At 33.5% G+C, this 26,756-nt stretch overlaps 1 protein-coding gene across 6 annotated transcripts in view; it reads right to left on the bottom strand.

Moving 5' to 3' along the window:
- Positions 1–26,756, bottom strand: part of LOC123716973 (fasciclin-3) — an 83,991-nt gene that overhangs the window by 35,378 nt on the left and 21,857 nt on the right. For all 6 annotated transcript variants that reach the window (XM_045672709.1, XM_045672710.1, XM_045672711.1 and 3 more), the window contains exon 2: positions 25,173–25,337. In XM_045672709.1, the coding sequence (XP_045528665.1) occupies positions 25,173–25,224 (52 nt within the window). In that variant the 5' untranslated portion in view covers positions 25,225–25,337. The remainder of the gene's footprint in view (positions 1–25,172; positions 25,338–26,756) is intronic.

Here is a 26,756-nt window from a genome sequence, read left to right as displayed (position 1 = left end):
AAATGACCTAATATGACGTGCAGGCACATAATTACGTAATTAATTTGTTTAAAAATGACATTTGGAAGTAGGTTAAACTATTTTAAATTTTTAATGTCTTTAGACCTGAGTTACGCTTTTAGAAATAATTTTAATATTTTCACATTCATAAAAATCATCATTATTGAACAGATTAACAAAACGTATCTCTTCACAGCATAAACATAATCTGACAGGATGAGACAAGCAATGCTTTATTTAAAGGAGTGCAATTATTACAGAATACTGGCCGATTGTGGTCCTAAAGAAACCAAAACGTCGAGCTAAGTAAGTAACATTAGAAACTAACTAACATTCGCGTATATATATAGGTAGTATTCCTTTTACTGTTAGCCAAAGACAAAGATAAAAAAATGAGTGCGTGTACTAGTGTAGGTACACACGTAAGAAGTGAAACTTCCTTATAACCTTATTTTTCGAAAAAATGATCTACTATATACAACTTTACAGAAATTGTTTAAATAATGTTAAATTAGATAAAGTTTAACAAAATACTTTTACTATTATAGACATGAATACAAATAATACAATTATTTATAGTAATAGAATTATTACTATCATTGTTATCGTTATTATACATTTGTTATTAATGTCATCATGAATCAGCCGTGGTAGGGGCAAGAAAAATCTGGCGCGTAACCGAAAAATGAGACGGTAATTTTTTTTACAACGCGGATAAAAAAGTTTCACATGAAAAACTGTAACATAGCGGTCTGTCCCTAGTTGGATTTTTTTAATATTTTGGAAATATTATTATATTCAACTCGGGATAACTCAAGGATTGCGTAGTAAAATCAGTTTGGTAATATTTGACGTTATTCGTGACGTGTCAATCTGTCACCTTTAATGAAAGAGTAATAACTCAAAGTGCAATAAACATTTGCAATTAGTACAAAATCTACTATTATTGGAATCGGAATGAAACCTAAGCATAAGGATGCAAGTATTTTCTTTTAATAAGAGTTTGGAAGCAATTTAAAACCGCACAGAACTAAGTTTATTCGGAACTCTGTTACGAGTTAAGCACAATACAGTCTACTAATTTAACAGTTGCCAATACGTTCTTGGGAAAGAAAGCGGTCGTACAACCTTTTGGGGTTGGCCTGAGGTTTATCCATCTGTTTCGTGATCATTTCCTTTTTCTAATAATATTTTTTTTAATAGGGTGATCAGTTTCTGTGGCTGACACACGCCGACGTCGACTTTCGGGTCTAAGGCGTGCTGTTTTGAGTATACATAGCATTTATTATGCTAACTTTACAATATAACATAAACAAATATAAATATTTCATACATATATACATACATAATTATTTCTATACAATAAACACTATTGTGTTAATATAAAAAATATAATGCACTAAAACTGTACAATTCTGTAACAGTAGGTAATTTAAACTGTGGTCCGTACAACTTCGATGTAAGTTCGTGGTCTTAGTTTCATCTGCTCAGTTTCAGATATTTCATTGGGATTTTCAACAAACCAATATATAGCAGGTTCTTGATATATTGAAACAAAACATAGGATAGGAAATTAATGTCCCTTTAATAGGCTCAAATATCGCTATTCTCCATGCAATTAAGTTTGAAGTTAATATGAGAGCATTGCAATAAAGCTTCAAGAAATTAGGTTTCAGACAGGCGACCATAGATTACATCTGTGCTTAACTTCAACTCCTATTCTATACTTTTAAAATACGCTGTGGCAAATATAACCTACGCGCTTCAGCCTCCTTGATTATAAAAAACAATGACACGATCGTTGCCTAGCAACTCAAGAAATGGAGGGAAAATTATATACATTAATTTGGATAATATAGGAATTTGACTAGGTAGAAAAATACGTAGGTAGGTATGTACCTACATACATTTCTTCAAGTCCCATAGCGTCCTACGTTACTGTCTAGTATCACAGATTACACGAGGGATCTGTGATAATTGACACTTGTCAATTTCAACCACAAGATACCTTTTTACGTTAACTTAAAAAAAACAAATAACCCATATTTCGTACATATTTACCGCGCTAAAACTAAATAACCGACAGTCGTACTTTTTATCAATTAGAGAAAGGAAATTGCAGTAAAATTTTCCGCAAAAAGGGAAATAGTGTCGGTTATTTGACGCAAAGTGTATAATTTAATGTGTAGTAAAATGATAAAGATTGCGTACCAGCACACGCAATAATATTTGTCGACCCTAAAACCTGCCGTGTAAAAATATCGGTATCTTTATCAGTTTCAATGTTTTTTTTTCTAGGATTATATTTATTTTAGGTAACGGAATGAAATCGGAATGAAGGGAATAACACATCCGTCACTATTACATTTAAGACATTTGTCTATGACTCATAGATCACTTTTATTTATGATGAAAAAGTTATAAGATTCTCTACGCAATCGACAAATATTGTTATGCCTTTGAACAATTGCTGTGTTAACTAACAATTAATTTAGCAATTTACCTATTTAGAGTTATTTCCAGAAATGCTTTCAATATTTACTATATTTATTGATATAAAAAACTTAAAGTTTATACATAAAAAAATCGAAAACCATTCGCTCGATCAAGATTGTTTTTACGTTGACACTATTAATTTTAATAGCATTGCTTTCCCTGGTCACAGAGGCTAAGACTTAAAAGGGTATTATATTAATGGACACACCTACCTGTCTCCACTCCCACTCGTAAACTGGCGAGCCTTTGTTCTAATATATTTTCTTTTCAATTACACGATGCCCCAGTGTACTAGTAGTATCGTATTTCACTAAGACAATTTCGCTATAACTAGGTAAGCTACTGGGGCCATTTTTATTAAAAAACTTCGCTATATAATACGTACAAAAAGCAGTTGGTTGGCTTTAGCGTGGGTCTCTCATTACAGATCGTAGTTTCGATCCCCGACCGTGCACTAATGGACTTCCTGTCTATGTCCAACACTGGCTTGTACGGTGTAGGAAAACATCGTAGGTCTCAAATCCAAAAATCAAAATGTGTTACATAGAAAGTTCCATCATCTACTTGTCTATGAAATAAAAATGATCAAAGATGCAATCCTGAGACCCATACAGCTTTCTAGCGGCACTGACTTATGATTATTTAGCAAACACAGACAACCTATATCCTAACCTACTTATTTATTGATAAACAATTTGATTTACTATGTTTTTTTTATATATACATGTGTCTTTACTACGACATAATTTAAGTCTATCCTAATTTACTAAAAAGGATTGTTATCATAAGTAAGTGTCCAATAACGCTACTTATAGTCTCTATTAAAGGGAAGACGACACTCTGTTGTTGTGTTTCTTGTATCCTTTTTTTATCAGTGAAACTTTTTGTGGATATATCCAATGCTTTAATTTTATGTTTATATTTCTTTTCTGACTTCTACTTTTAGAGATGTATCTGTTTGTTTCCCAAATGAATAAATAAATAAATATTTTTTTTCCTTCACTGTTTAGCACTTAATATTGATTTACTATGTTATATAATATTTAAAAAATAAGACCATTTATAAGACCTTTTTGTTTCTGAATTAGTTTTTGGTTGTCAGTTTAAATAAGTATAACTTGTCCGCGAGCGTAGATATGAAGTAAATTCTCTAGTGACGAACGCAGCAAACATTACCGAGTTTGATCATTAATTTTCTTCATAGCCTTAATGGCAGGTGTCTTTTGACCTCAAGGTAGCCCATGCGTTACCAGGTCGCCACTGAGCTATATCCTATGACCCCAGATGGTAGAGGGCGTCCATAGTGAGTCTCAATTGTGTTCGGTATTGAGCCTCGTATTTCACCCCAGTACCAGTCTTTCCGGCTTTCTTTGCCTCATCTGTACGACGCCAGGTTTTCTTGGGGCGGAAACTCTTCCGCTTTCCTTGTGAGTTTAAATCAAACGCCTGCTTGAGAATATGATTAGAATTTCTTGTGATCTGATGACTGATCGGGGTTTCGGCAGCATATAGTAAGCTAAGTTTTGGATCATAATGCTGCTAATGTCAGCTTTTGTCAACAGCAGTAAGATGTGTAATGGAAGAGGCGGATGCAGCCAGCCAGGGGGTCGGACTCGCCCATAAATATAAAGGATATTTCCAAGCAACTCAAAGCCCACCAGACCTAGTTTAAGCAAATAAAGTTCCTTTTTAGGAAAGTGGAGATTTGACACTCCCCTGCTGGCTAGCTTCTTGGCCACAGATCTACCTGATCACGTGCCTAATAGCAATAAAAAATGGTCGGCTGTATTTCTTAGTACATATCGACGTAAGATAATAATTTTTTTTCAAGAGAAAGTTACGATAAGTCATCAAAGTCACTTGAAGCGTGAGTGATCAATAATTGTCACAAACGGGATTGGCATTAAAATCAATTGAGTCGACTGCCGTCTCTGCATATTATCGGCTCAAACTGCTGAATTGTACTAGTGATGTGTATTCGATAGATGATATCGATATATAACTGTACGTTATGCACGTTATTAAAAATATATATTAAGGGTCTTGGTTTAAAGTATGATTAAGCGACTGTAAAAAGGGTTAAGTTTAGCAATTCTAAAAGAGCAGTCTTAGTCCAGTGGCTTCTACGACTCTCGAGGTTCGAGCCCCGGCTGTGCACCAATGGACTTTTTTTATATGTGCGCATTTTAAATCCGCTCGAATGGTTATGGAAAGCGGAAACCAGCTTGTCTGTGACTCAAAAATCTACAGCGTGTATCAGGCACAGGAGGCTGATCACCTACTTTCCTATAAGATTGACAAACGATCATGAAACAGAATAGTCTACACCGGAAAAGCGCCGGAAACTAGAATCTCCCCTGTAATGCTATTTGTACGCGATATTTACCCCTAGAAGATTTCTAAAGAAATATAATTTGACAAATTTATAAAGATTTGTTAAGTTCGTAATTAGTTTTACGTACTGTTTAATTTGTGTGTCATAAAATTAAAGTGAATAACTTTATTAAACTCGTGTTTCTAGTTTTTAATTTGTTCAAACGTATTACACCAGATGACGGGTATAGCATGATCCTCCTACAACGCGGTTTCCTTTAACGCGAAGCGGGTCTACCAGGGGAATACTGTATATAAAGAAGAGTCATAAAAATTCTCAAACAGGAATGTAGTAGTTGCGTTTCTAAATCTTAAATATCCCTTTTCTATTGGGTTTGCATAACTTGGAAAACCTTGTAAATCATTGCACTATTACTAAGTGCTGTCAATCAAATTATCACGGGAAATTGCAAATGATGAAAGCATAATTAAATAGCCATCGAGTAGAAATCAGAAATTATATATAGGCGTGAGAATGGCCGGGCCAGTGATGTTATAGAAGACTGTTTTAATTTGTATTTTATATGACACGTAAAATTTTTAAGTCTAGATTTCAAGTACATGTTACAAACAGTTTGGAAGTACAGACAAAATATATTATAACGACATCGAAGGGAATACTCATATTTGGTCGTAAAACCCGATAGTCGTAACAACTGATGGCGTTGTTAGTACCTAATACATAGAATTCTGGTCAATATATGTATGTTGTTCTAAACGATGTCGTTAACGGTTTTGATTGTATATCAATATTTTTTATCTTATAAAATAGAGGGCAAGCGGGCAGGAGGCTCATCTGATGTTAAATGAAACCGCCGCCCATGGACAATCAGAGCATGACCCAGTTGCCGACTTTTTAATAATTGGTACGCTCTTCTCTTGAAGAATCTTACGTCCAATTAGTTCGCAAAATTTCAGTTCAGTCTGCAGCTGGATCCACATAGAAGTGGTGCATCGCAAATACTTACTTAAAAAACGCTCAGTTGTGAAACGACGGACGTCTAGGTGATACGGGCGGAAATTCGTAGTCTCGACATCCGAAGATGAAACTGTTGTATGAAGAACCTTACCAACGGGACGACTTGGGATAGACATACAGCTACCTTTGTATTATTTATATTTTTTCTTAATAGGAAAGTGGTTCTGTGGAGGCATATTTTTAATTTTTAGATAAAACAAGACCGACTCTGCCCTCATAAAGTTGGTTCGTCACTATTAAGTATTATAAATAGCACATTAATAGTTGTATTGTCATACATAAATATACAAAACTTAGTTTTAGTTTGATTGATATTATTTACATATACTTTGAATATATATTATTACGGAGTATAAGAAAATGTTATAAATTTGAATTTAAAAATCTATAATAAGTACAATTCTAAAAAGTGAAAGATGTAGAGAATGTTATCTCCTATTTGAACATCTAATGAACTACTTTTATCGATATTGGCACGTCACTATATCTCCAATCGCTTTCCAAATCCATTGGAAAGCTAACTGAAGTAATATTCGAGCTTATAAGTTCGACAGCAAGCTTTGTCAAGAAGCTTTAGTTAAGCTTTTACGGAATTCTCTTAGGTTTGTGATCATAGGTTAATTAATATAATAAATAATAATACATAAACTTTTGAGTTCATTTTCATGCCTTACAAAGTGTTTTAACAATGTAGGTACTACAATTGCTTACTATAAATTAAATGTATAGGGCTAGTAATAACGACGTATATAGAGTGTATTCAAATATAGATATACCACACACATATATTCTGTGGACGGATCGTAGAATAATATAGGATTTGTTTTAAAAAAATGTATAGAGGTTTGACCATAATCACACTTGATGTGAGATGGCACGTATGTACAGGACATACCTATTTAGCTGCAGATTAAATGAACTCATCTCATACTGAAAAGTTCATAACCAATTTTTTTGACAAATCTTAAAAAAATAAAACTTTTTTGTTGTTGTTTAATGACTTTTCGTATTTCTGCGTGCATTCGATTGATTTGTTTTATATCATCTATTGACATGTGACTACCAATGGCGAATTTAGCAACTTTGGCGGAATACGTATATAATTTTAAATTTAATTCATAAAATAGGTGACGAGGTCATTCCTACCACTCAGGTGTCAAGATGCAAGTTACACACTACACATGCAAACTATATGCAGAATCTTTTTAAAGCCTATTTTAATATGTAGCCTGAAAGCGTGGAATAATGTTAGCCTCTGTAAAAATATAACAAATAAAAATGCCTACGAGCTATTTAAACTTCTCAATAGTATCTAAACTCTGTTCTAACATCTTCTTACCATATAAAAGTGATTTTAATACTAGAGAGTCGATCATCATATCCGTTGTTTAAGTTTTAAGAAGTCCCTCTCAGCGCTGAATTCTCTCTATCGGTAACAAATTTTACTACCGTTTAAACGTTTATAGGCGCTTATCTGTATAGGGGCTTATATATAATGTATATCAACGGCCTCACTGAAAATCAGAGCTGTGGTTACAAGGCTTATTCGAGCGTACTGAATGAGGCCAAAATAACGCTGCGTACAACTGTATGTTATATATAGTTTCTACTCTCTTTGTTAATTATTATTGTAAGTATGTGTTAATAAACGTTTTCCTTTGTATCAAAGGATACCGTCTTATCGCATGTAGTTATTATAGTAGAAAGGTTCGTTTTCCAATAGAAATATGTATTTCCAGAACTTAATCGTAAAAACCATCTTAATAAAATTAATAATAAAGTTACAAAATTAAAATACATAAATTCAGAGTATAAATAATAGAGGGCCAGATGATCTTTATGTTATAATAGTTAAAATAAGGGAATCCAAATAGAAAAAGCTTTCATATTTCTAGATAAATTAATACACTTTTTATTTACTAAATAGTGAATGTATGTACGGTGCAACCCCGACAATGATTAATCGTCTAACACCTGTCAATTATGTAATTAATATTTTACTTGCAGAAAGTTAATTTGACCTCCCCGACCCTCACGGGCCTTGAGTGACATTTGACAGCCGTCACTTGTTACTTTTCCCGTCTTTTGCGTATGGTGAATGTGAAATTCCGCTTTTAAAAGGAAGTAATTAAGCGCCACGCCAAACCTTTTTAATTACGTAATAAATAAAATATCTTTTAAAATTTAATAACGTAAAATTAAAAAAAAAAACCTTTACTATAATTTAACAATATTATATAATAATAATAATCAATGGCGCTACAACCTTTTTAGGTCTGGGCCTCAGATTTCTGTATCTGTTTCATGATCGTTTGCGAATTGAATAGGCAATTAGGTGATCAGCTTCCTTTGCCTGACACACCGTCGACTTTTTGGGTCTAAGGCAAGCCGGTTTCCTCGCGATGTTTTCCTTCACCGGTCGATCTAATGTTAAATGCGCACATAGTAAGCAAATCCATTGGTGCACCGATCGAACCTACGACCTCAGGGATGAGAGTCGTACACTGAAGCCACTAGGCCAACACTGCTCTAACCATATTATATATAACCGTATTATTTAGACCTTTCGATGATAATAATATACACCGTTAAGGCAAAGAAAAACTTGCACAAAAAATCCAGTCAAAGTTAACAAGAAATTTGGAAATAAATTGTTTTAAGCTCCTTAAATTATACGCCAATCGACATAACTGTAAACTAAAAAATAACTGATTCAGAATGTCCGAACACAATAAAATGTACGCACTAGAGCGTGGCGCTCACCGTTCGCACTTCCGGTAACGGTGCGATCAATGACAAAGGAAATTATACAGGATGTTCTCGATACGAAGGGGTGTAAAGGTTTGTTAAGACTTCGTACATGTAAATTTTTATTTGTTATAAACAACAATTTAAATTATACAGATGATAAAGAAGTAACACAGTCTATATCTCATCCATATCTATGGGTGAACCCATAGACACACAACGTGTTAAATAGAAGACTGAAGTATACAAAAATTACTGTTCATTTTTAATTACTGAAAAACGTTAATAAATATCGGCAATTCTAATGTTACAGATAATACAATAACTAGATCTTCGAAGAGTGCAGCCATGGTCAGAGACAATGTAAAAAAGAAAGTTGATTTGAGATCCTTGCAAATAATAAGAATATTCCATAACAGCATTTTGTTATTCTAATTTTGTATCTGTGTATATTTTCTGAAAATCCATAGGCAACTTTTAGAAACTAACACGCCGCTATTAGTTATTTTCTGACGTGGTCGCTGTAAATCTGTCTATAACATGCATCGCTTGACGTTAAAATCTATTTTCGCTCGATGTTTTTGCGGTTTCGCATTTTAAATTTCATACATAAAATTATTTACATTTAATTTAATATTCCTTAAGCCTTTTAAGGGTTTTATATATTTCATATTTATGTAAGTGAACTGTTCTGAAAATCAATCTAAGCCTATTCAAACAAAGGTTCTGGCGAAAATATCAACGCTTCTAAATATGCCTTTCTAAGCTAACTTCGGTAATTTTAGGAACAATATTTATATATTCTGAAACAAATATATTCTTCACTTATTATACGTAAGTACCCCTGTGGTATGGGACAGTTAAATTTCTATACATTTGTGTATGTTCTATATATGTGTTCCATAGATTAATTGTCTTTTTTTTTTAGATTGTAAGGGCCTTGATGTGCTGGTTACTGATTATGTTTCAGCGAGAAATGAAAGTGTGAATTCTGGGTAACAACTTAAAATAATACGCCATTGGCATAATTTGTAAAAAAAAATACAATCTATTTTAAATTGCTTACAGTAAGAGAACAAATAAAATTGAATAACCGTTGAATACGTAATGAGGGGCCGCGTATTTTGTACAAAAACACCTGTTTAACTCATCCGTGACGGACAGATGGACGTGACCATTATAATTACGGAAATTTTGTATATATCGAGGGGGAGATAATGTAATTGAGGTCGTGACAATATTTATACCAAAATAAATATCGTTCTACGTCTTTTTAATACGCGGAATTGAAATGGATGTTGATAAGATCATAATCTAAATCGATTTAATCATATTAAATAATATCTTAATTTAGCGGGCGAGAAGAACTGGCAAGAAATCTTCCGCCAGTTTACATTCTGCGAATTTTGGTGTAAAAGAAATTGTATGGAACTGCAACTGTACGAATCTGGATAGATCGAAGGACCAAAATTTACGGTTCCTGGGCCATCGTGGTGCTTTATATAATAGAGGACTTTTGTTTTACTCTATATAAATCACTCGTGTACAATAACAGAATATAAGCAAAATAATGAAATGTAATTGCTATGTACGAATGAATGCAATTGTAAAGTCAAAGAGAGTGTCTACGTCTGGCAATACTTTGGGGCGTAACTACGTCGATTTAGGAAATCGCCACGCTTATAAAACTAAGAAAGCCTGAGTGAACAAAATGTACAACCTTAACTCGTAAAGCAATTATTACGCCATGCTTTACTTGACACATTGAAAATGTCATAATAATGCTTATCCATACAAAACCTCGAGCTGGTATGAAGCAGGTACGAACAATGATATGGGAGTCTACTACAAAACGAAAATTTCCAATTTCAAGTATCATCGAATGTCGAGGCAGAATATGAAATTCCACACGTATCATCTCGACGTCCGGCGTTTCAAAACTGAGCATTTTTAAGGCAATTTGCTGCGTTCCACCACTATGTGGAACCAGCTCAATGTACATATTTTCGAACCAATTCGAATTAGGAAAATTCCTACTAGGAGGACTCCTTCAAGAAACGAGCGTGCCCAGTTCTAAAATGCGGCAATGCATTCCTGAGCCCATGAGCATTGAGTGTCCATTACTTAACATCAAATGAGAGTTCTGTCCGTTTGCCTCCTGTTTCAAAAAAAAAAACGGATTTATCTACAGTAAGTACTTTCATAGCGGAGTATATGGACGCAGTGACAAGCCAATTGGTAACTTTAACGTTCTTGGAACTTGGTGTAATAGAATTGTATTACAAAGCACCTACCATACAAGTATCTAAACGGTGAATTAACAATACGATAGTTATATTAATAACTACGATGTTACCTTAAGAGAAAGAGAGAGGGAAAAGAGTTACATCGAACATTGAATGTCGCTTTTTCGGATTTATTTTGTGAACATATATATTGTCGATAGTTTGAGACAGTAACATGTTTTTTTTACTAAATTAAACGTGATAATCAGAATTTATACAAGTGTCATCGAGATTGATAGACGTATGATCACCTATATGCACACTATCAAGAAGTTTGACAAGGGATATAAACTATGTACATAATGGTGCATGTTTAAAACATTTTTGAAGTGAAACTTCTTTAGGGGAATGAGGGTAAAACTTTGAAACGTCACGAAGATGGGCAGCGTTTTTGTCGAAGAAAACGGATAGAGCGATTGAGAGAGAGTGAGAAAGGGAGATCGAGAAAAAATACACGCTATTGGTTAATGTATTCGTTTAGTAGTTACATATTAGAACTTTAGTTGGCAATTCTGTCACATGAGCTCTTGTGCAGAACGCAGATTTTTTTATTTATTTATTTATATTATCATTGGCACGGATACAATGTGAATATGGATATAAAAATACATGGAGTGATCATATACTGGTACATGATTGGGGCTTTTACCATAGTAATAATTAATTAACAAATAAGTTTCACTTCTGACATGTGTCCTTTGTACGCACGCACTTTTTTTAAAGAAGTAGTTAGTATATAGAAGAAATAGAAGCGAAAGTAAGAAGCGAATGGAGAAAGAAATCCAATAGGTAGAGAATGGAGGAAAAAGCTGGAGAAAGCATTTACCAACGCGTTCCAATCAATGGTACTAAAGGAAGTTAGGGTAACAAGAAAATGTCAACAAATCAAAAAAAATGTATATGTTACATTTGTAATGATTGGCTTAATTATTATTAACATGTACTCATTAATTTTAATGGTTAAAGATATATATTTTTCTTTATATCCTGCGTTATAGCTCTACATTGACATGAATATTCAGCGACCTGTCTGTGCTATGAATTTTAAACTTTTTACTATCTCATTTATATGTAAAATCTAATCTCATTACGTTCCAGAACCCGCCTTAAAGAATATTTTCAGTATTCAAAACTTCACGTCATTTTTTTAATTATGTTACCTTTAATCTAACCTAGAATATTTTATGACTGATTAAAATATTTGAAGCTTAAAAATATTAACTGCATTTTTAACCAACTAATAATAAATAAAATTAAAGCAATTTAACGTTTGGTCACTGTGGCAGTGTACCTTTAACGCTGGCAACATTTCCTTGTTGTATAAAAAAATTGATTGTATTTTTGATTGATATGTTTAGGTTTTAATAAACGATATAATTGCATTTGTGACTTAAATAGCCTAAATACGTTTTAAGAAAACTTAACGTACATACCTAGATATCGACAAGAGTGAATGTATTAGAAAACATACAATACAGCTATCCACTTTACAATTGTCCACTTTTACACACAAATGCTATAAATTATATTTTGTGCCTGGAATTCTAAACGTTAAATTAGTTCCCGACAATAGGGGCTTTATATATTCCGTAAATGGGATAATAATTGTACTGATTTACGACATTTTTATAATCTTATTATACAAATATGATTTCTTAACTTACAAGTACACGTTCAAACCGCATTGTTCTTACCTGTAATAAAAAAATCGATTACAGAACATGACCTTTCAAAGGGTAAATAAATGCACTCGTGCGAAGTTCTGTATGACTAGAGTAAAACTTTTTAATTAAAAGATATGTGTTAATATATATACATCTCCTGTCACAATGTTTGTCCGCGATGGACTACTTAACCGATTTTAAATTAAATTGACACACCGTGAGCAGTCTGGTCCAACTTAAGAGATAGGATAGCTTAGATCTTTAATTATATAATTAATTGACAGTCACAATTGAGTAAGTAATCAATAGATGGCACTGCTATGGTAAACCGACAATCGTGTCATATAAGTTACAATTCAAAATCATGATTCACATGTTATTGAGGCTAATGTATAAATAAATTTATTTTGTAGTAAACGAAATACCGTTAAATTCAACTATTTCTACTTTTTTAATTTTTGGTGTTAGCATAGCCAACCACGTGTTACTTAGACCGAAGTGTAAATCAAATTCAAATTATAGTAACGACAATACAGTAAAATTATTATTTCGTGTCACGGTATTAAGGCTAACTAAAACCACATTAAGGAGTAATTCGCGGGGGCAGTTAGTATATATATATATATATATACGCCATTGATATATATATATATATATATATATATATATATATATATATATCAATGGCGCCAAAATATTAAGGGGTCTTAGATTTCTGTGATCATTTCTAATAGGCATGTAGGGTGTAAGTCGGGCACGAAAGGTGGCATGCCGGTTTCCTCACGATGTTTTCGTTTACTATGTGTGTTAAATGCACACATAGACAGGAGAGTCCATAGATCCACAATCGGGGATCGAACCACGACGTCAAGCCTGGCCTAGTTGTTTTAACGTGCGCTCAAACTTCCATAATTAATTTGTTCGTATGCATACTTCGTTTGAAACCATGTATCAAAGAATTTTATGAAAACAAATATTTTCTGTTGGCATATTTATGCCAAGGGCCTGTAGGTTATTGGCATGGACAAATAAGCGCTAAACAATACATGATTAAGTCTTCCCCACTTGGCAAACAATGGTAAAACTTAATTAGAGGTTAGTCACTATGCAAAGTATTTGATGAAATTGATATGTGTTTATTTACGACATAAAGAAAATAATTTGAATTATATATTTTTGAAACGGGCAAGAGGCCCATCTGATGTTAAATGATAACGACGCCCAAAGACACTCACATTACCAGAAGGCTCGCAAGTGCGTTGCCGACTTTTTATTCAATCCTAATACTGAAGTTATGTTGAAAGACCTTTGACTTGATCTAGTAGTATTTTTTTAATTTTATACGAAACGAAGACTTTTTTTAATTTATGTATTTTAATCCAGATCTCTGCTCGGACCTCACGGCAGATTGAAGAGAAGTCCACTGTTAAAGACGAAGAGAGGGAAGGGGTCAGCAATACCGTGATCGGTATAACCGATATATATGCCTTGGCCATTAAGGTAAAATATCCTAGTAGACTTTTATCTGAGCTTTTTTTATTTATGTAGGACAAGAGGAACACACATATAAATATGCTTTAGAAATAGTTCTTCAATGTTAGACAGCAGACCTTTACATTGAGGAACGGAAGGAGAATTACGCGTAATTTTTTAAAAAACGTTCAACAGCCTTTTAGAATAACGTCTCGTATGAAATACGGACGGCATTTGGGATATAGATGAGCTAACTATAACTTAAGAACTACAAAGATTTTACGTAGAGACATTAAAGTCTATAGATAGTTCACTTTGTAAATGGATTTGCGTGTTGCTTCACTGTCATTATGGCTCGAGTTATAAACTTATGTTCGCTCGCTAAATGCGTACGAATTTATACCACACGATACGATTTCATTTTATAATATCTGACCCACCACAGATACTGTACCGAGGTGGGTTCACTGGCACCAAACTGGATGTCAATGAAGACTCGTTATCTTCAAAACAATAACCCTGGCTAATTGTTTTGCAGATAACAAGTTAAATTGCACAAAACGAGAGTTACCATTATTTTGTATAACAGGTATTAAAAGGGCATAAGCCTCATCTGAGTCTTATCGGCGCCCATAATCACTTACATTATAAAATAACTAAAAAATATATTAAATTAGGAAATACTATATGCACGGCAATCACGGTATACAGTTATTAAAACATGAATAAAAAGAATACATTAGATTTAAATTATACAATCGTTATGTAAAACTCTTATTTACAATATAAATTTAAGTTCATCGAGGACACGTCAAAAAATCTCATACTTTAGGTCGTTTCAGACATTATTTATTAAGAAAGTACGTGAAAGTATAGTCTATAAAACTCTAATATATGTAGATATGTACGCTGCAGAAACTTAGAATTTGATTTGATTATTCAAGAACGCCTAGTCTGATGCTATAAAGGCGCTTCATACAAACAATGCAGTGGCTTTTAGTTCATACAATGACTCCTGTATTTACTTTGTTTCAATTGACCTGATACTTTCCGTACCGACTTCGAGTCCCGAAACTATTTGTTGACTTAAAAAACGTATAAACTTTTATTTCAGCGACAAAGAGCACTATCATATATAATATATATGTGACGAAAACTCAAATCGTAATTTATTATTTAAATGTAATCAAGAGTCGCAAGCTTTCTTCTTTTTCTGGACTCTTAGCTGGTTAATTGATATAAATTCTTTGTTTGAAGGAAATATTTTAAAAGGTGATAAAATTGATATATGGTGATTGATAATATTTTTAGTTTAGAATTGATAAGCATATATACAATATATATATATTTGAATTAAGACGACTGGCATCCCTTAGGTCTCAAATTCAAAACCCGGCTCTGCAGCAATGGTTTTTTGTCTATGTGCGAATTTAAGAGTTGCAGGGCGAAGAAAAAATCGTGACGGAAGCGTGCCTTAGACCCGAAAACTTCAGCGTGTTTCAGGCAAAGAAGTCTGATTATGTACTTGTATTTTAATAAAATTAAATGTTCGCGAAAGAATAGCTTTTTCTAGATATTGATGAAATATATTTATTATAAATTAATTCGTAAGTCCGGATCGAAGCTTATACAAATTATACAATAAAAGTTTTGTTATGGAAATGAGTTGAAAACTTCAACATTCTGAGTTTGATCGTAATTTTAATGGTAAAACAGAAAATGTTATTTTTGCATAATTTTCCCATCTTAGAAATGATTTTCTCGTTACAGCTCTAGCCCGCGGCTTCGTTCGCCGTTTGTGTACACGGAATACTGCAGCTGAGTTTCATCATCGGTCGTCGATGCAGAATACAAAATACCATCCGTATCACCTTGACGCTCGTCGTTCCGCAACTGAGCGTTCCTTAAGCAGTTTTTACCGTGCACCACCGCTATGTGGACACTGCTGCCCACTAAATTATTTCCGAACCACTTCGAATTAGGGTCCATCAAGAAAAAACCAGTCAATTCTTAAAAGGGCAACGTACTTGCGAGTCTTCTGGCAACGTGAGTGTCCGTGGGCCTATCGCTGATATCAGCCCATGAACACTAAAGACTTTACGGCCTTTAATGATTTGCTTTTCTCATGATTTAGTCACGGCGTTTATGCATTTACATAAGACTTTTTATCCAAAATAAACAGAAATTACAATATTAAATTTAGGTTCGAACAGTGTAAGTTGAAAAGTTCGCTGTACTTTGTGCCACGTTAACCTCTGCTACCCATGCGAAGCGGGGACGAGTTGGTAGTATTACACGGCGTATTAATATTCACATTCATTTCTTCAAAGGCCGGCAACGCACTTACTAAATTCTGTGTCCATGCTACGACGACTGCCCATTTTGTGCATTTTAAGCTCAATTGCCTTTTATGCTATATTTATGTGCTTTATTAAGGCAAATATTAACATAATATCCCATCACATCTATAGATTATGCCTAGCGAGCAAGGAATAATATAAAAATCAGCAGTATTTATTCGCTTCATCAAGGTTATAATATTGTAGTTATATGTGATGAGGTCTTCTATTTCATCTCCAATGCTTTCAGGACGTTGAGGTGGATATGACAAGCGCTAAGCCACAACGGATTTGCTATTTTAAAAGAGTACTGAGCGCTTTTTACACCGGCTTTTTCTCTCACCCTACACCCTCTATCTTCTTTGCCGATGAGTACGGAAGCCTGCTATACAAATTTAATGACGTGGAATAAGACCTGTGTCTTATATTCCATAATGAACATATTTTATTTTATTGTCTTTTGTTAACATAGCTTTTACACATTTAATGAAAACACTTTTTTACCGGATTGATGTTATGTATATAAACTTATTATTATCACCGTGACCACGCACGCTGTAAAGCACGCGAAACGTAGGAAGAAATTTTAAATTATGTAATATAATTATAAGTTTATATACATAGCTTCAATCCGGTGAAAAAGTGTTTTCTTCAAATATTTTATTTTTACAACAAAAATATTATATACCTTTATTTAATGTTTAAAGCTATAAAACAATTTTATATTGGCGATGTTTACAAGTAATTGTACAAAGTACAAAAGTACAAAGTGCGCTTGGTTAAAATATCTCGTATCAAAACATGTGGTATTCAATTTTAGCAACCAACGGAGCGTTGCTCACGAAATATTCGCAATTTAAAATAGAATTCAACACATCCCCGCATACAGTAATTTTGGGTTTTCACTTCAAAGATGTTTTCGATTAGTGCTTTATATTAGAAGGGAAAGATTTATTTCCTAAGTAAAATACATATATACGTATATATATTAGGAGGCAATTGAGCCGCTTCTTTAATTTTTGAATCTTCTAAAAATATGGACTTTACAAGAACCGTACCGAAATTAACATAATTAAAAATTATAATTACCTTCAAATTTGATGTACAAGGATTTAAAAAAAAATAGCCAAAATAAAATTTTTACTGAGACATATTCTGTTAAAATACGGATTCGCTGAAAACTTCTTTAAGCTTATTATTTCATTGACGCTGAGTCTAGACACAATATTATGTCTGTCGACGAGCGTAGGACGTTGTGGGTTGTGTTACTATTGTCCTAAAACAGGTTCTAGTATAGAGACTAAGTAAAGAAACAGGTTTGTTTAGTTTTAAAGTGGACACGGACAAAACCATCATTTAATCCGCTTATAAAGGTGAGCGTTACTCTCATAAAATTATGATATCTATTTGATAAACGTGAAAAAGAATTTTTATTATTTCCTGTCATCTACAAAACAATTTATATCCGTATATATGTAAGGCGATTTTTTTTTAAATAAAAATTATGTATCATTCTATTCTAGGCTTATTTGTGTTGTCAGATGTAATAAATATATGTAAAATAATAACAAAACATTTCAATCAGTTATAATAGTTTTTTAACTGTAAGATGCCCATAAAAAAGGTTTACCATAACGAAAATTTCAAATTAAATTGTCTAACACTACAAATTTAATTTAGACAGATAAGAATAAGAATTCCGTTGTAAGGATACACTTTAATATCAACTCAAATGGCAAAAGCTTTACATTATCTTTTAGAAAATATTTTCTAACCGTAGCCGTGAAATAGATATAAGATTTGAGATAACTCATTGAAGCTTCAAATAGACGGATCGTGCGTAATAATGTCCTTGATCAAGCAGCGGTCAGTGACTTGTACAGTACATTGACCTTTAAAACTATAATCCTAATATAAAATCTAGAATCAATGTAGGTTTAAGGGCGACTGTAAAGGGCATAGCTTTACTTACATCCGCGTTTATGGATTTAAATATAAGTGCTAACTACATAATTATGTAAAGACTGATTTCAATCGAACTTTTGTGGTGTCATTCGAGCAAAAAGACATTCCTCAGGCGATAGACTTACCTTCAACATTGCTGTTTTAATTATATAAGAGAGCTGCTCGTTTCCAAGCAGCAGTCTCACCTGATGTTAAGTGATACCGCCACCATGGACACTTACGCTGTTTTCTTGAAGGACCCTAAGTCAAATTGGTTCGGAAATACTTCAGTGGGCAACTGGTTCCACATAGTTAACGACAAACACTGCCTTATTAATCTTACAAACATTGTGTAAAACAAAAAACTTGTCGATTAAAGAGTGGCGGAGAGTTTATTGCCAGTTCTTCTCTTCCGTTCTACGCCCTTGATTCGAGAACTGGCAGTAAATGTAAAATTAGAAGATTTTAATTAATTTATTGACTACACTTGTATCTCACTAGGGATTTTGTTGAAATTATACAATTGACTTGGAAATAATTACTCGTTTTAAGCAGCCTTGTGGTTGGTGCGCTAATTTTGTCTTTATTACGTGTACTATAATTATCGAAGCTACTATTATAAAGGTATCTATATTTTTCCGCACATACAAAATATTCTCATAGATGTATTGACTTCATTCCTTAAACTTCCTTTGGTGTTGTATATGTATAAATGTACATTGTTACCTATATCTATAAATGATTTTGACTTTATGCATTTCTACCTACAACTCTCTAGACTAGCATTCGAATATCTCCAAATAAATTGTTTAATGGAAGCAATTTTAAGATTTGCATTCTAAAGTTTTCTGCCTAATTCTTCACTGTAAAGGAATTAAAAATATATAGATATTTATATTATAGTATTAACAATATTTGTTAGAAACTGTATATGCGAATAATCTCCTATATTTACTAGTAAGCTCTTTTAAGCGGAGTGAGAGTGGAGTTGTTAAAAACTTGACTGACTTGTTGTTAGAGAAAGTTGTTCACAATGTCGGTAGCTTATTGCAACGTACTAAATAATACTTCGTACAGTATAAAACTTTAGTATGCTGCCAATATAAGATTCAGCTTCATCGTATTTAGCCTAGATATAGCTTCTATGGTTAACCATTATTTATAGTATGCGTTCTGCTGTGAAGAAAATATTGTATTTATTGCGAGTCACTTAAATAAGATTTGGCATATATGCAGTGTTGGTTATATGGCTTTAGCGTGTTATTATCATCACTGAGGCCGTAGGTTCGATCCCCAACTGTGAAATAATGGACTTTCTGTCTATGTGCACGTTTATCATTCGCTCAACCGGTGAAGGAAACATCGTGAGAAAATCGGCTTTCCTTAGACTCGAAAAAGTCGACGGCTTCTGTCAGGCACTGGCAGGCTTTAGCTACAGAAATCTGAGGCTAGATCCTGATTCTTTTTAATTTATTATTTATAAATGTTTCAAGTGATTTACAGTTGTGATAAGTTAAAGTGTTGTGTATGTGCAAAATATATTACCGGATGAAATTTTATATACCCTTGGTGTTATACATAATTGTTATATTCTCTTTCGCTTTAAAAACTTCAAAACCTCTCAAAAGCACCATTTTCTCGTTGGGTGGTTAAGGGGGTGAGGTGGGATGTTAAAAACCTTGTCTTAAGAGCAATGACTCGCAGTGCGACGCCCAGACAATAGCTATACTTTGATGTACCAAAATGTTAATACTCTGTATGGAAACGTAGATAACGACTTAATATTTTTACATTTACTAGATGTCACGGTGTTAATATAAAGATTATTACAGTAAAAATATTGTTATTAAACTAGGAATTGGTATTATAAGTATTATATTGCCATACTGTAAAAAAATATAACAGTTTACTCAGAATATACACAGAAAATTATAAACTAATTCAAATCGGTTCAGAAAAGTTTGGTTGCAAATGGTATAGACACATGAATTTGATATGCATAATATATACTATATTTCTGATAACGTCTTTATATTGACAAGTGTTACAGCTGTAACCATAAAATGACGTATTCAACACTATCAGTGAAAAATATTTATTAAAAAAATCCCTATAATAGTAATAAAATAGATGTTTATTTTGGTACTAAACAGTTAATCTACGTTAGTTTTTGTTATTTCTATATATGTTGGGTTTTCGATACAGGTCTCTTTCTGAACTTTCCACCTGGATGTGGTCTTTACTTTCTCCATCCAATCCTTATAGTTTGTCATTATTTGACGACAAACGATTATCATAGATAATACCTTTATAAGTTCACATCTCAAATTCAGACTACTGAAGGGTAATTTTTCACACAAAGTTTTCATATCAAGCTGCTATGATAGGACGTACGTGTTAGCCTTTAATAGTCGCGTAAATCACATTTGTTTAAATTTCAATATAAGATGTTTGTACAAATTTTTGCATCTGATTTACTGATTGCCTTTGTATTTAAATCGTTTAAAATTCCACATTCCCAAGCTATCTTTTTACTTTCCCGTAACGTCTTTGCTTAAAGGCGGATTTTTCAAAACATTTTCGTAAGATTTCTTAGCTGTAAGGTCGTGTCATCGACCGAGGTTTCAAACAATGTAATTGATGAATAGCATTGGAACGAAATATCAATGAAATTGAATGAGTGTATTTTTAGTGTTGCTTCTTTGTCGTTATAACAAAAATAAGGTTCTCGGTTCAAAGGATAGTGTTACAAAATGTCATTATATCATATTTTATCTTTGCCATGCACTATACCCCTACGTATATATTACATTTAGCCACTTGTCACATAACTAATATCAACAACTTTGGAAAATGATCACATTGTATTGTATTCTTATATATAATTCTAATGTACGTGTATATGTCACTGAATTTCTCTTAACGGCTGGACTGTTTGGGTGGCGCCCTGGATGGTTTAGATTCTAAGAAGATTAAAGAAGCTCGGCAGATGGCGCTGTAGTCGTTACTTTCATTCTTCTGTCTGTCGGATCCGCTAGTATATTTAGTATATTCGTAATCTTCCTAATCTACACACAGATACAGGTTTTAACTTGACGTATTTTGATGAAACGGATTTAAGAAAATATTCCAACAAAGGGAATGATCACTGGTAGTAAAACAAGGGAGAGCAATAGTAAAAAGTTTCTAGTTTATGTGTCAAGCCTAATTCAAATAAGCTCTCCTGAGCGAAAGCGAAAATAATGTAATAAATTGGCACCACAGACGCGAAGGTATTTCTATTACATTTTATAGTTCGATAGGCGTAAACGAAGGCCAATATTGTTGGCAATTTGGATTTTTTTGTAACACAGCATTGTTATGGACTAATTCAATACTTAGGGGCTAAGTTTAGCAACAAGCAATAATGAAGTACCGCTACCAAGTACGAGTAGATTGCATTGAACATTGCTCTACGGTCAAGATACTCATATAGCAACTCTTTTCAATAAACATATATACAGATACCGGCAAACAAAAAAGTTTGCCGGTATCTGTATATATGTTTGTAACGCCGCCGCCCCCCCTCCCAGTGATACCTAAAAATAGCTTCTGCGCAGGCAAGGCCATTAATTCAAAATGTATGCCGGTATCTAAACACACAGTATTGTTAACATAACTTTTACACATTGAAAGAAAACACTTTTTAACCGAATTGAAGCTATGTATTATTATAAACTTATAATTATTTTAAAATTATATTTTTCCGACGTTTCACGTGCTTTGTGAGTGAGTGTTTTCTATCTAATTACAGGGTGTATATCATACCCTCACTTTCACACCATAACACAACACAACCGAATTAGGCATTATTTATACGTATTTAATAATCTTTATTGATTTATATTTCATATATTCCATCTTTGGCTATATCTTTAGTTTGAATGCTTTTTGTTTTATATTATTAATTTGAGCTGTGGATTTACGAAATAATTAGTCAGTATTATATTTTTGCGAACGAAGCGACGTTCATAAACTAGTAATAATTACAGTACAATAAGCACGCTCGATTTCACTAACGGTGAACCATCGCAAAGTAGGTTGAATCACGACTCTTTGGAGAACTTCTTGGAAACTTTTGGAACTTCCTTCAAAGGTTTTTTATATTAAAAAAGTTAGGTGACATATATGTATATCTAAAACCCTAAACATGTTTCGCGGCCAGTACACAAAATTTCACAGAGTAACGTTTCTTTCATATTTTTTGACTTTAGTTAGAGGTTATGCAAAATAATGTCTCAGAACATATCAAACATTTACCAACAAAAATAATGTGTTTTTCTTAACTTTTGTAAGTTCCCTTAAAGAATAACTTCCTATATTCCCGGAGGGAAGCACGCGCACTCAACGCTATGGTAAGAAGACGTGGGCCAACTGTCAATTGCTCTCCCGTATAAAACATTGAGGCAGGTCTTGAATTGGCCTAAAAATAATAGATATTTCCCACGCAGTTTCCTTATTTTAGCGAAACGATAATTAGATACCGTTAAACGTGAGTCATGTGTGACTAAGGTTATGTAACTCCCTGTCTATAGAGTATAGAATGTATTTTAAATTTATTACAGACTAGATGAAAAGTAAAAATAAATTAACCAGTGGCGCTACAATCTGTTTAGGTCTCAAATCTGTATCTGTATAACACTATTTTCAATATACTAATATTCAATTTAACAATACACTTCAATGTGTAAGATTTGGGAACACTTTTAAAGTAAAAATGTTGAGCATGTGTTAGTCTGGTGGCTTCGGCGTGCGCCCTCATCCCAGAGGTCGTAGGTTCGATCCCCGGCCGTACGCCAATGGACTTTCCTTCTATGTGCGCATTTAACATTCGCTCGAACGTTGAAGGAAAACATCGTGAGGAGACCGGCTTGCCTTAGACCCAAAAATTCGACGGCATGTGTCACAGGCACAGAAGGCTGATCACCTACTCGGTTATTAGATTGACAAATGATCATGAAACAAATACAGAAATCTGAGGCCCAGACCTAAAAAATTGTTGTAGCGCCATCGATTTATTTATGAGATGTCTAAAGCGACTAATACGGTAGTTTGCGAGTCACATGATATATATCTCAGCTCCCCAATAACAAACGTAATAGTTGATTCTATAACATATTGTTTCCTTTTCAGTTACAATTAGTTTTTTTTTCACTACAACACTATGTGTTCATATATAATAAAGTCTATATTCGAGAAAGTGACGTTTACGTAAAGTTTGTCTAGTGTATGCACAACTTTTCCATGTAGGGACCGCGAAGTGTTGTCAAATCTTTATTGAATTTGTTTTCGTATGTTTTTAGACCTTTTGAGCTATTATTAAAAACATTTTGACATGCTAGATGCTCTTCTATCTATGTCAATTTCTGTATTGTCTATGGACGCAACAAGTAGGCCAGAAATAGCGTTAACTTTGACCGCGACGTAGAGAATGCAGACGTTTATTTTTAGTTGAACTGAATTTCACAGTTCATGGACACATGAGGTATTTATACTTCCGTCTGATATATTCCCGAAAAATGTTCGCTGTAACAAAAAGCTGCGTCTACTAATTTACGTAGAAGTGATGTGAACAACAAAGGCGTGAGAAAGTTCTCGAAGTGTTTTGACAGTTTTGGAGGTATGAGGGATAAACTGTTTTATGGAAGCCCGTCATTTCGAAAGTTTAAGTATGAACTTATGTGAGAGCTTAACCACATTTGGATTCATATGGGAAAGGCTTATAGAACCTGATGTTAAGCGATACCACGGGCGGGGACCATTGACGCTCTCAATGCCAGACGACACGCAAGTGCGTTGCCAGGTTTTTAAGAATTTATACGATATCTGAAGAACCCTAAGTCGAAATCGTTCGAAAATACTTCAGTGGGCAGCTGGTTACATGGTGGTGGTGGCAAAAACAGCCTTAAAACGCTCTGTTGTGGGGGCACGACGGATATTGAGAGATGTATTTTTCCAATATAAACAATGAAATTATAATCTACTTAAAATACTATATATGTATCATTTATAACGAGAAATATTTTTCTTTATTTCTGATAAACAATTTGAGTGAAAACAAATTCTAATAACCAATCAAAATCTTGACCGCGGCAAGTGACGTTTGCCTTCACTATTGATGCCCACTTAACTACACAGACATCAAAAGCAACACGTTCAACGGAAGCTATATTATTGTAACGTAAACATTAAGAAAAACTGCCACGTGTGTTTGTCTGTTTATGTAATGTGATCTTGACACCGCTAACGGATGAACTACAACTGAACACAAGTGGCTATTTGTAATTTATACGTTTTAATTCGAACACTCCCAATTTATTGGATAAATGATAATGCTATCTGCATTTTACATTTAAAAATATGTAAGAAGGCATGCTGCAAATCTTTGTGTCAATTAAGGTTCCTGAAACCGAACTCAGGGACCTTGTCAAGGGTACTAACTATGTAATATGTTATTCGACTACAACAAAAATGCATTTGGTCGGTAAATCGTTCGGTCGGTAATTTAATTAATTACGTAAAAAACTTAAATAAAACTAGTAAAGAATATAAATACCTAATTTACAGAATTTACTACTACCAGCGTAAAATAAATTTTTAGAAAATCAGTTTAGCTTATCTTTCAGTTATCAAGCTTTTATGAATAAAATAATATGCTATTATTGACAAAGTTCAAAAGTAATATGTGTAACGTCTCTTTTTTGGTTTTATAGATGCATATTTAACATTATCAGACGTTTTGCTACTTCTCTGTGTACTGATTAATTAATAAAATAACACCAACAATAATAAAATATATTATATTTAGTTATAAAGAGCATAAAACACTTACCTGTCACTAGTGAGACTAGGACCAATCCAAAAAACGCGGGAAACACAGCCATCTTGTTACAAACTTCAATGTTGCACAGATAAACTCACAAGCATTACTAGATGCGGTCCAGAGGGTTTTAGTTTTTTTTATCCTTAAACTAGTTTCGAACTGGCTGGCCGCTTTCTGTAACAAAAAAAGGTTTATAAGTTTTTTTAGTCTCTGGTTCGTTCAGATAGAGTATAAAGGGTCATGCTTCAAATTTGGAATGTTTATTCAAATTGTGATTTGATTGTACGGTAGTTTTTATGGCTGTTTCAAAAAGGTTCTTGGTATAAAGACACTTTATATATATATAAAACTCTTTAATGTATTATTTTGTATTTGTCGCTAAATAGATATAATTGTTGTTATAACATCAATTAGTCTCCTCAAAACAAGACAACATGAATCTACTTCACTTTAAACAAGTTTTTTGACGGCCTTATAAATACAATCAGGCGAAATTTCAAAAGTGAGCACCTTATAAAACTCACTGCTTGAGCATTTTTCAACCAAAATATCTGCTTCGGCCTATATTTATTTAACGGCGTAAAACCTGTTACAAACTTTCAAAGCACAAAATAATTAGAAAGCTCTCAAGACAATACGAAATCTAAATAATTTCTTGTATTTACGTGTTGTTTATTTGTGCGTCTGCGCCGCTGCCGTTCACACGGACATGTGGGTAACGTTAGCAACACAAATATCTAACACTATTTATATTATGTTATGGTAATTCTTAAGACAATTTTTTTAAACACTGTCTGTTAGATCATAACTTTGCGTTGCGTTGAGAAAGACAGTATTACTACCACCGAGTGTTCAGACAGTTGTTCAGATTAATGCCTGCAGCCGAGTTTCGTCACCGAACGTCGAGGCAGAGTACGAAATTCCACCCGTATCACCTCAACGTCTGCCGTTATACGATCAGTTGATTTTAAGGCAGTTAATGCGGCGTTGGTAGTAGGTGATCCAAGTGGAAACAGTTCCCCACTGAAGTTCCTAACCAATTGGACTTAGGGACCTTCAAGAAAAGAGTGTACCAATTCTTAAAAGGCTGGCAACGCAGTCGCGATTCCCAGGCACGGCGGTATCGCTTAATATCAGATGAGCCTCCTTTGCCCACTGATTCTCAAAACTCAAAACCCTCAGTTTGACTGCGATATTTTTATCCCAGGAAATGGCATACATTCAGAAATCAACATGGACAATTTTATAACAAAATAATTGTAAGAGGAAGTAATATTAATTATTTCGGTCGGTCACGAGCCAACTTCGAGTTGAGTGGCCGGTTCACCGCACCGAGGTAACTATCTGTCCACAGATTCGTAATTTTCAACGAACCATTGTTATCACCACAGATTAAATTAGTCTTATTTGAGCCGATTTTATATTGTTCGCCCAAAAGTTACAAAGCTTACTTCAACGGTATCTATTTGATTGGGGATCGCTCAAAAACTTTAGTTAAGTGATTTTACTTCAAAATCTTAGATCACTCAGTCATGATAAAAGGTAATAATATTACGTAAAAGACTGTATTGTTTTCTTTTTATTCGTTTATTA

Source organism: Pieris brassicae, chromosome 12, assembly GCF_905147105.1.
Source record: "Pieris brassicae chromosome 12, ilPieBrab1.1, whole genome shotgun sequence".
Classification (NCBI taxonomy): Eukaryota; Metazoa; Arthropoda; class Insecta; order Lepidoptera; family Pieridae; genus Pieris; species Pieris brassicae.
Note: the sequence above shows the minus strand (reverse complement) of the source record. Positions and strands in the feature narration are given on the sequence as shown.